The sequence below is a fragment of the Cherax quadricarinatus genome, chromosome 95 (assembly GCF_038502225.1).
Source record: "Cherax quadricarinatus isolate ZL_2023a chromosome 95, ASM3850222v1, whole genome shotgun sequence".
Lineage (NCBI taxonomy): Eukaryota > Metazoa > Arthropoda > Malacostraca > Decapoda > Parastacidae > Cherax > Cherax quadricarinatus.
This window is the reverse complement of record NC_091386.1, coordinates 4729483-4742392: the sequence shown is the minus strand read 5'-3', so window position 1 is coordinate 4742392 and position 12910 is coordinate 4729483. Positions and strand designations below refer to the sequence as shown.

General features: G+C 39.1%; 1 protein-coding gene across 1 annotated transcript in view; it reads left to right on the top strand.

Moving 5' to 3' along the window:
- LOC128703884 (RAB11-binding protein RELCH homolog) overlaps positions 1-12910 on the top strand; it is a 34177-nt gene that overhangs the window by 5865 nt on the left and 15402 nt on the right. The window contains exons 2-4 of the mRNA XM_053798735.2: positions 3965-4126; positions 6336-6508; positions 12536-12753. Of these exons, the coding sequence (XP_053654710.1) occupies positions 3965-4126; positions 6336-6508; positions 12536-12753 (553 nt within the window). The remainder of the gene's footprint in view (positions 1-3964; positions 4127-6335; positions 6509-12535; positions 12754-12910) is intronic.

The window sequence follows — 12910 nt, the reverse complement described above, 5'->3', positions numbered from 1 at the left end:
ATTCACACATACATTCACACATACATTCACACATACATTCACACATACATACATTCACACATACATACATTCATAAATACATTCACACATACATTCACACATCACACATACATTCACACATACATTCACACATACATTCACACATACATATATTCACATACATTCACACATACATTCACACATACATTCACACATACATTCACACATACATTCACACATACATTCACACATACATTCACACATACATTACACATACATTCACACATACATTCACACATACATTCATTCACATACATTCACACATACAGTCACACATACATTCACACATACATTATTCACATACATTCACACATACATTCACACATACATTCACACATACATTCACACATACATTCACACATACATTCACACATACATTTCACACATACATTCACACATACATTCACACATACATTCACACATACATTCACACATACATTCACACATACATTCACACATACATTCACACATACATTCACACATACATTCACACATTCACCATACATATATCACATACATTCACACATACATTCACACATACATTCACACATACATTTCACACATACATTCACACATACATTCACACATACATTCACACATACAGTCACACATACATATCACATACATCACATACATTCACACATACAGTCACACATACATTCACACATACATTCACACATACATTCACACATACATATATCATAATACATTCACACATACATTCACACATACATTCACACATACATTCACACATACATTCACACATACATTCACACATACATTCACACATACAGTCACACATACATTCACACATACATTCACACATACATTCACACATACATATATTCACATACATTCACACATACATTCACACATACATTCACACATACATTCACACATACATATATTCACATACATTCACACATACATTCACACATACATTCACACATACATTCACACATACATTCACACATACATTCACACATACATTCACACATACATTCACACATACAGTCACACATACATTCACACATACATTCACACATACATATATTCACATACATTCACACATACAGTCACACATACATTCACACATACATTCACACATACATTCACACATACATATATTCACATACATTCACACATACATTCACACATACAGTCACACATACATTCACACATACATATATTCACATACATTCACACATACATTCACACATACATTCACACATACATTCACACATACATTCACACATACATACATTCACACATACATTCACACATACATATATTCACATACATTCACACATACATTCACACATACATATATTCACATACATTCACACATACATTCACACATACATTCACACATACATTCACACATACATACATTCACACATACATTCACACATACATATATTCACATACATTCACACATACATTCACACATACATTCACACATACATTCACACATACATTCACACATACATATATTCACATACATTCACACATACATTCACACATACATTCACACATACATTCACACATACATATATTCACATACATTCACACATACATTCACACATACATTCACACATACATATATTCACATACATTCACACATACATTCACACATACATATATTCACATACATTCACACATACATATATTCACATACATTCACACATACATTCACACATACATTCACACATACATATATTCACATACATTCACACATACATTCACACATACATTCACACATACATTCACACATACATTCACACATACATTCACACATACATTCACACATACATTCACACATACATTCACACATACAGTCACACATACAGTCACACATACATTCACACATACATTCACACATACATTCACACATACATTCACACATACATTCACACATACATTCACACATACATTCACACATACATTCACACATACATTCACACATACATTCACACATACATTCACACATACATTCACACATACATATATTCACATACATTCACACATACATTCACACATACATATATTCACATACATTCACACATACATTCACACATACATATATTCACATACATTCACACATACATTCACACATACATATATTCACATACATTCACACATACATTCACACATACATATATTCACATACATTCACACATACATTCACACATACATATATTCACATACATTCACACATACATTCACACATACATATATTCACATACATTCACACATACATTCACACATACATTCACACATACATTCACACATACAGTCACACATACATTCACACATACATTCACACATACATATATTCACATACATTCACACATACATTCACACATACAGTCACACATACATTCACACATACATTCACACATACATTCACACATACATTCACACATACATTCACACATACATTCACACATACATTCACACATACATATATTCACACATACATTCACACATACATACATTCACACATACATACATTCACACATACATACATTCACACATACATATATTCACACATACATTCACACATACATACATTCACACATACATACATTCACACATACATATATTCACACATACATTCACACATACATACATTCACACATACATACATTCACACATACAGTCATACATACATTCACACATACATACATTCACACATACATACATATATTCATACATACATTCGCACATACTTTCATACATACATACATTCACACATACAGTCATACATACTTTCACACACACATACATTCACTCATACATACATTCACACATACATACATACATACGTACATACATACATACGTACATACATACATACGTACATACATACATACATACATTATCTGTCAATATTCCCACCCAAATAACTTGCTGTTGAAGATAAGTCAATAAATATATTCACAGTCATGTGAGAAGATAATCTTATCTTTGTTATTATTTTTTAAATTACATTACCCATGTAATTTTGATAATGTCCATATATAGCACAATGCATTGTGTTTTCTGTAATAAAATAATTTTGGGGGGATCCATAATTAGGAAAAGTGCCAAGATGTTGTTTGCATGGATTAAAAGTGAGAGATCACGTGGAGAGAATTATTTTGCGAAGCGCAGGTATGATTTGAACCCTTAATCTGTCCAAATGTAGATCTGCGTTCGCTCGCATAGCGCTCCGAACGTAGATCTACGTTTTTTTTTACATTCTTTCTTATGGAGAAAATCAAGGCTGGAGTGCTGCGCACGCAAACGTAGATCTACGTTCGGACAGTTTAAGGGTTAGAGAGAGAGTTGTGTATTCCTCCCTCAGGCAGATACGAAGATGAAATGCAGCCTCTCCTCACTTAGCGATGTACTCGTTTGCCGATGCCTCAGACTTACGACTGGCTCTCTGACCAGTATTCATACCTAAATAATGTATATTAGAGCTGATTTCTTCTATTCTGTTTATTTTAATACACAGTACACTACTGTATAAACATTTAAAAATATAACAGAAGTGTTATAAGTGTTGCAAAGGTGACATTAAAACAATACCAAAGATGGTTGACACAAACTCACTACCATCATAGTTTGCTCCTCACTTAGTGATGAATTCGTTTGATGATAATGGTCTCAGGAACAGAACTCCGTCGTTAAGTGTGGAGAGACTGTATACCAATTTCTTCTATTTTCGCTTTGTATTTCTCTGCAATTGATTTCTCACATTGCACGGACCTGTGTTTATGATACTTCAACCGAAGCAAAATGTTGCATTATGGTTAAGTCTTTCATGAAGGCAATGAAATTTGCTTTGCTAATAGACTTCTTAATTTCAGCACGATACTCCAGCCAAACGAAAGATGGCAATGAAATATGCTTTACTAATGGAATTGTTAAATTTCAGCACGATACTCCAGTCAAACTACCCTAGATTCTTTGGACTGGGGTCACCTGAGTGAAGACGGGGAGAGGGCAGTGGATGAACGAGTGGCCGTCCTCGAGTTTGAACTACGCAAGGCTCGTGAGACAATACAGGGACTGAGAACTAACCTCACACAAGCAACAGGTTAGTATGAGCCAGATCAACCAGACTGTGATGGGTATGTAGGTCTGCATGCCACTAGCAGCAACAGCCTGGTTGACCAGGCTAGCACCAGACGAGCCTGGACCATTGCCGGGCTCCGGGAATAGAAAAACTCTCGAACTCATCAGAGGTAAAGGTATAGCTGTATTATTTTTTTGCACATCGACCATTTCCCATCGAAGTAGGGTGAACCGAAAGAGAAGAAACACTTTCATCATCACTTACTCCATCACTATCTTGCCAGAGGTATGCCAATACTACAATTGGAAAATTGCATTATATGTGCACCCCTCTCTATGTATTCACTAATTCTAGAATTTAATTTTCACCTCAAAATAATTTATAGAGCAGAATTCCCAAAATCCACGAGGATTTATTCATAGAGGTCCCATGTGCCTGTTTGGAGTCTACCTGGAGTGTTATTTGGGGTCAGTGCCCCAAAGGTCTGGTCCCAGACCAGGCCTTCAGGTCTCAGTAAGTTTATTTACGCACAGGTAAACATGTACAATTATCATACAAAGTGTAAATTATCTAGGATAACCCTTGACTTATTTCCATGGTAGATGCTGTGATCAGCCAGGCTGAAAACTGACCCAAGTAACTTACTAGGCTCCATCTTGAAGGCAGCCAGGGTGGGGGGGATGATCTGTTGAAAGTAGAATCTGCAAATAATGCAAAATTATATCCACATTTTAAATTTTGTTCGAGATTTGGGCTCAGCAGGTGGGCCCTGCTGTATATACAGGGCTCACCTGTACCTGCATGCTGAAGGAAGGGTTGGGATTCTGTATTTCTGAAGGTGAGAAGTACAATGCTTGCACTCTGAAAGAAATGTCAGGATTTTGCATTTCTGGACAAGCACTGGACAAGCACCTAAAGTCGGTTCCTGACCAGCCGGGCTGTGGCTCGTACGTTGGTTTGCGTGCAGCCAGCAGTAACAGCCTGGTTGATCAGGCTCTGATCCACCAGGAGGCCTGGTCACAGACCGGGCCGCGGGGGCGTTGACCCCCGGAACTCTCTCCAGGTAAACTCCAGGTAAACTCTGAAAGAAAGGTCAGGACTTTGTATTTCTGGGGTGGGAAGTACAGTACCTGCACTGAAAGAAAGGTCAGGACTTTGTATTTCTGGAGGTGGGAAGTACAGTACCTGCACTGAAAGAAAGGTCAGGACTTTGTATTTCTGGAGGTGGGAAGTACAGTACCTGCACTGAAAGAAAGGTCAGGACTTTGTATTTCTGGAGGTGGGAAGTACAGTACCTGCACTGAAAGAAAGGTCAGGACTTTGTATTTCTGGAGGTGGGAAGTACAGTACCTGCACTGAAAGAACTATGTAAGGTCAGGACTGAAAGAAAGGTCAGGACTTTGTATTTCTGGAGGTGGGAAGTACAGTACCTGCACTGAAAGAAAGGTCAGGACTTTGTATTTCTGGAGGTGGGAAGTACAGTACCTGCACTGAAAGAAAGGTCAGGACTTTGTATTTTTGTATTTCTGTTGAATGAATTGTGGTAAATGTGTTTTCTTCCCTGGGTCCACCCTACCTGCAAAGGAGATGGCTGGTGCATTAAAAATGAAAAAATAATAGTAGGTAATAAATTTTTTAACACATCGGCCATTCCCACTGAGGTAGGGTGACCTGAAAAAAAGAAGAAACACTTTCATCATTACTCACTCCATTATTGCCTCACCAGAGGCATGTCGTTACTACCATTCAAAAACTGCAACATATCTTCACCCCTCCTTCAGAGTGCAGGCACTATACAACCTCTCCTCACCTAGCGATGTACTCGTTTACCGACGCCTCGGACTTACGACTGGCACTCTGACCAGTATTCATACCTAAACAATGTATATTAGAACTGATTTCCTCTATTCTGTTTATTACAATATACAGTACACTACTGTATAAACATTTAAAAATATAAAAGAAATGTTATAAATGGTTCACGAAATCGTAATGACACGATTGCAAACCGCGGGTTCAATCCCGGCCGGGGTATGGTTATAAATGGTACAAAGGCGACATTAAAACAATATCAAAGATGGTTGACACAAACTCACTACCATTATAGTATGCTCCTCACTTAGTGACAGATTCGTTTACCAACGTGGTCTTAGGAACAGAACTCCTTCTTTAAATGAGGAGAGGCTGTAATAATAATAAGTCACAAATACAAATTGTTTAAATTTTTCAGAACCTGCTCCATGTGTTGAAAAGGAAGAAACGAATCAGTCAGCTGTTGTAGCATCGTTGTCATCCATCCGTCCACATGAAAAGAGAACCTTGAACTTCCTAATTAATGAATACCTTGTAACAAGCTCATACAAACTAACTGCGATCACCTTCGCCGATGAGAATGACGATCAGGTAAAAATATTAGTGCTTTAAAGAATGAAAGTTCAGTACAGATAACTCGCAAGTAGGACTAAAACATTCATGATGGTTCAGTCTGACTTGGACCATTAACTAGTCACACTAACACACGAAGGTAAGGGAGCCAGTATACAGCAAACTCTCAAGTAACATGGTAGTTACGTTCCTGAAAACACAGTGTTAGATGAAACCGTGTTACATAAACTGAAGAACTGATGGGAAAAAATAGGGTTATGTTCCTGGACCTCCAAAAATGCCAAGCAACTTTTTTCAGGTCTACAAATCTTACAAAAATAAAAATATTAATATAATTGTTGTTCAGTGTTATGATGTAATATGTTTTTTTCTGTTTCTTAAGGCTACAGATGCTACAGAATTAATATTTCTTACCTTAAAATTGTGGTTGTTGGTATTTATTAATGTTTGTGAAGAGAGTGGAGAGGGATGCTGTGGCCCTACTGGGCTGAGGTGGATGGCTGTTGGTTGTCAGCTGAGGTGGATGGTTGAGGTTCTGGTACTAAAGTCGATGGTTGTACTGGAGTGTGGATAAATTCTGTAATGCTTCTCTGGGCTTGTTTACCCTGCAGTACATTATACAGCTGATGGTAAGGCATCATCAGCTGTTCTAGACCCTGTTTCAGACTGCTTCTAGATTTGTCAGGGTCCAGTTTGAAGATTGAGACACTTGTGCAACATATGGGAATCTTTATTAAGGACAATACAAAGTAGAAATGGGTTAGGAAAGGAGGAGTTTGAGGTAATCAGTCCCTCAGCTTGGAATTGATATGTTCAGTGCACTTTTTTCCTGCTGACTGATACAAGTTCTTGTTAGCATATTCTTCCAAAAAACACTTGTCTCATCAGTATTAAACACTTGCTGTGGCTCATAGCCACCCTCAGAAATAGTTTTCTTCAATTCAGTGGGGAAATTACTTGCTGCTGTGTGATCAGCTGAAGCACTTTCACCAGAAAATTTGTTGTGTAACCTACTGTGTAACTTAAACTTGTGGAACCGGCCACTGCTAAACACACACTCTTGTTCAAGTCTTCCTCATCACACAGTTTTATAGAACTGTAATGAAAATAAATGGTATAAAATACCGACACAATGGAAACATAAACACATATGCAGTTTAATTATTTTTTTTTTATTATCACACCGGCCGATTCCCACCAAGGCAGGGTGGCCCGAAAAAGAAAAACTTTCACCATCATTCACTCCATCACTGTCTTGCCAGAAGGGTGCTTTACACTACAGTTTTTAAACTGCAACATTAACACCCCTCCTTCAGAGTGCAGGCACTGTACTTCCCATCTCCAGGACTCAAGTCCGGCCTGCCGGTTTCCCTGAATCCCTTCATAAATGTTACTTTGCTCACACTCCAACAGCACGTCAAGTATTAAAAACCATTTGTCTCCATTCACTCCTATCAAACACGCTCACGCATGCCTGCTGGAAGTCCAAGCCCCTCGCACACAAAACCTCCTTTACCCCCTCCCTCCAACCCTTCCTAGGCCGACCCCTACCCCGCCTTCCTTCCACTACAGACTGATACACTCTTGAAGTCATTCTGTTTCGCTCCATTCTCTCTACATGTCCGAACCACCTCAACAACCCTTCCTCAGCCCTCTGGACAACAGTTTTGGTAATCCCGCACCTCCTCCTAACTTCCAAACTACGAATTCTCTGCATTATATTCACACCACACATTGCCCTCAGACATGACATCTCCACTGCCTCCAGCCTTCTCCTCGCTGCAACATTCATCACCCACGCTTCACACCCATATAAGAGCGTTGGTAAAACTATACTCTCATACATTCCCCTCTTTGCCTCCAAGGACAAAGTTCTTTGTCTCCACAGACTCCTAAGTGCACCACTCACTCTTTTTCCCTCATCAATTCTATGATTCACCTCATCTTTCATAGACCCATCCGCTGACACGTCCACTCCCAAATATCTGAATACGTTCACCTCCTCCATACTCTCTCCCTCCAATCTGATATTCAATCTTTCATCACCTAATCTTTTTGTTATCCTCATAACCTTACTCTTTCCTGTATTCACCTTTAATTTTCTTCTTTTGCACACCCTACCAAATTCATCCACCAATCTCTGCAACTTCTCTTCAGAATCTCCCAAGAGCACAGTGTCATCAGCAAAGAGCAGCTGTGACAACTCCCACTTTGTGTGTGATTCTTTATCTTTTAACTCCACGCCTCTTGCCAAGACCCTCGCATTTACTTCTCTTACAACCCCATCTATAAATATATTAAACAACCACGGTGACATCACACATCCTTGTCTAAGGCCTACTTTTACTGGGAAAAAATTCCCCTCTTTCCTACATACTCTAACTTGAGCCTCACTATCCTCGTAAAAACTCTTCACTGCTTTCAGTAACCTACCTCCTACACCATACACTTGCAACATCTGCCACATTGCCCCCCTATCCACCCTGTCATACGCCTTTTCCAAATCCATAAATGCCACAAAGACCTCTTTAGCCTTATCTAAATACTGTTCACTTATATGTTTCACTGTAAACACCTGGTCCACACACCCCCTACCTTTCCTAAAGCCTCCTTGTTCATCTGCTATCCTATTCTCCGTCTTACTCTTAATTCTTTCAATTATAACTCTACCATACACTTTACCAGGTACACTCAACAGACTTATCCCCCTATAATTTTTGCACTCTCTTTTATCCCCTTTGCCTTTATACAAAGGAACTATGCATGCTCTCTGCCAATCCCTAGGTACCTTACCCTCTTCCATACATTTATTAAATAATTGCACCAACCACTCCAAAACTATATCCCCACCTGCTTTTAACATTTCTATCTTTATCCCATCAATCCCGGCTGCCTTACCCCCTTTCATTTTACCTACTGCCTCACGAACTTCCCCCACACTCACAACTGACTCTTCCTCACTCCTACAAGATGTTATTCCTCCTTGCCCTATACACGAAATCACAGCTTCCCTATCTTCATCAACATTTAACAATTCCTCAAAATATTCCTTCCATCTTCCCAATACCTCTAACTCTCCATTTAATAACTCTCCTCTCCTATTTTTAACTGACAAATCCATTTGTTCTCTAGGCTTTCTTAACTTGTTAATCTCACTCCAAAACTTTTTCTTATTTTCAACAAAATTTGTTGATAACATCTCACCCACTCTCTCATTTGCTCTCTTTTTACATTGCTTCACCACTCTCTTAACTTCTCTCTTTTTCTCCATATACTCTTCCCTCCTTGCATCACTTCTACTTTGTAAAAACTTCTCATATGCTAACTTTTTCTCCCTTACTACTCTCTTTACATCATCATTCCACCAATCGCTCCTCTTCCCTCCTGCACCCACTTTCCTGTAACCACAAACTTCTGCTGAACACTCTAACACTACATTTTTAAACCTACCCCATACCTCTTCGACCCCATTGCCTATGCTCTCATTAGCCCATCTATCCTCCAATAGCTGTTTATATCTTACCCTAACTGCCTCCTCTTTTAGTTTATAAACCTTTACCTCTCTCTTCCCTGATGCTTCTATTCTCCTTGTATCCCATCTACCTTTTACTCTCAGTGTAGCTACAACTAGAAAGTGATCTGATATATCTGTGGCCCCTCTATAAACATGTACATCCTGAAGTCTACTCAACAGTCTTTTATCTACCAATACATAATCCAACAAACTACTGTCATTTCGCCCTACATCATATCGTGTATACTTATTTATCCTCTTTTTCTTAAAATATGTATTACCTATAACTAAACCCCTTTCTATACAAAGTTCAATCAAAGGGCTCCCATTATCATTTACACCTGGCACCCCAAACTTACCTACCACACCCTCTCTAAAAGTTTCTCCTACTTTAGCATTCAAGTCCCCTACCACAATTACTCTCTCACTTGGTTCAAAGGCTCCTATACATTCACTTAACATCTCCCAAAATCTCTCTCTCTCCTCTGCATTCCTCTCTTCTCCAGGTGCATACACGCTTATTATGACCCACTTCTCGCATCCAACCTTTACTTTAATCCACATAATTCTTGAATTTACACATTCATATTCTCTTTTCTCCTTCCATAACTGATCATTTAACATTACTGCTACCCCTTCCTTTGCTCTAACTCTCTCAGATACTCCAGATTTAATCCCATTTATTTCCCCCCACTGAAACTCTCCTACCCCCTTCAGCTTTGTTTCGCTTAGGGCCAGGACATCCAACTTCTTTTCATTCATAACATCAGCAATCATCTGTTTCTTGTCATCCGCACTACATCCACGCACATTTAAGCAACCCAGTTTTATAAAGTTTTTCTTCTTCTCTTTTTTAGTAATTGTATACAGGAGAAGGGGTTACTAGCCCATTGCTCCCGGCATTTTAGTCGCCTCATACGACACGCATGGCTTACGGAGGAAAGATTCTTCTCCACTTCCCCATGGACAATAGAAGAAATAAAAAGAACAAGAGCTATTTAGAAAAAGGAGAAAAACCTAGATGTATGTATATATATATATATGCATGTGCGTGTCTATGAAGTGTGACCAAAGTGTAAGTAGGAGTAGCAAGATATCCCTGTTATCTTAGCGTGTTTATGAGACAGAAAAAGAAACCAGCAATCCTACCATCATGCAAAACAGTTACAGGTTTTTGTTTCACAGTCATCTGGCAGGACGGTAGTACTTCCCTGGGTGGTTGCTGTCTACCAACCTACTACCTATACTACCTATGCAGTTTAATGTGATCCTTTATTGACAATGTTTCACCCACACAGTGGGCTTTTTCAAGTCACACACAGATCAAGTGTGTGACTTGAAAAAGCCCACTGTGTGGGTGAAACGTTGTCAATAAAGGATCACATTATACTGCATATGTGTTTATGTTTCCATAGAACTGTAATGCTTTTTCCATAATTAAGATGAAATTCAGTGGTGCACCTTTCTTTGTATTTTGTTCAGTCTGCTCAGTGAGTTTTTTGCTTTGTTTACCTGTTGTGATCTGTGTGTCATTCTTTTCAGGAGGTGACAACCTGGGTTATTTATAAGAACATAAGAACACTTAAGAAAGGAGGAACACTGCAGGAGGCCTGTTGGCCCATACTTGGCAGGTCCTTTACAATTCATCCCACTAACAAAACATTTGCCCAACCCAATTTTCAATGCTACCCAAGAAATAAGCTTTATTGTCAAGGCCGTATATTTGCCTCATTCTTTTTAATTGTACGAACCGATGCTTCATTAAGCTCATAAGTTCTCACCATGTCCACCACATGTGCACCACTTTTCAGCTTGTCTTATATCTTAATTTTCTTCTCAACTCCAAGACTTGATCCTGATCGCTTAAACTTCATCTTGCCACTTCTTTCATCACTCGCATGCCTCTTGGGTGCCATGGTTAATCTGCAGATACACGATATGATAATGAAAAGATCAGGAGTATCCGATTCACAAACACAGATCTGGGAATTGTTTGAAACACGTATATATGGAGCACTGAAATGCGAGAGGTGGGATGGAGTGGCTGGGGAGGTAGCTAGACCTTCCCCACAAAGACAATGGCTTGACACACAATCAGCTTGCTGGAGAGGCCACTAGATGGAGGGCAAAAATCCCACGGTCTAGCTTGAGGCACTCCAAATTTTTTCCCCATTCAGAAGTGGAACTGTGTTAGTCAGATTTTACAAAGTGTCAGTCGACAATATGCCGCAGTTTTGCAGTAGCATATTGGAGAAAATGTGTAGAGGAATATGTGTTAATGGAGGGTCTACCATATATGCAGAGGAGGGCATTACTTCCACCAATACTATCCTCCTCTCTCTGTCCTGTCCCTACCCTCCTATCGTGTATATACTGGTTCCCTTACTTTCCTCTGTTAGTATGTGACTATTGTGTGCAGTAAGTTATATTATGATAATTTGTGTTATCATTATAGCTTGTGTTATTATAATAACTTGTGTTATAACTGTACTATGTTTTACGGAAAATAAATTCTGGCTTCAAATCGGCAGGATTTTGAACACTGGGACGATGTGGGTCTGAACACTGGTCGACCACCCAACTTGGTGCAGCTGTTGCGGGAGAGCGGACACTCGGCAGCTCAGCTCAAGTCGTGCTCGTCCCAGACGGAGAACAACTCGCAGCAGCAGGTCACCCGACTGGAGGCAGATATAGAGAAACTACAAGATGAATTAAATGAGATTAGAAGTAGTTTTGAGGCCCAGGAGAGGTAAGGGAAATAGCTATGTTTGTATTTTAAACCATCACCAAGCATCGCCTGAGGTTTCCTCTCTCAACTCTGGGTTGTGAATTGCTCTAGCTATGATATTGAGACTTATTTTTTTTAAAACTCTGACCATCTGGTCATGGACTGGGTCGTGGGCACA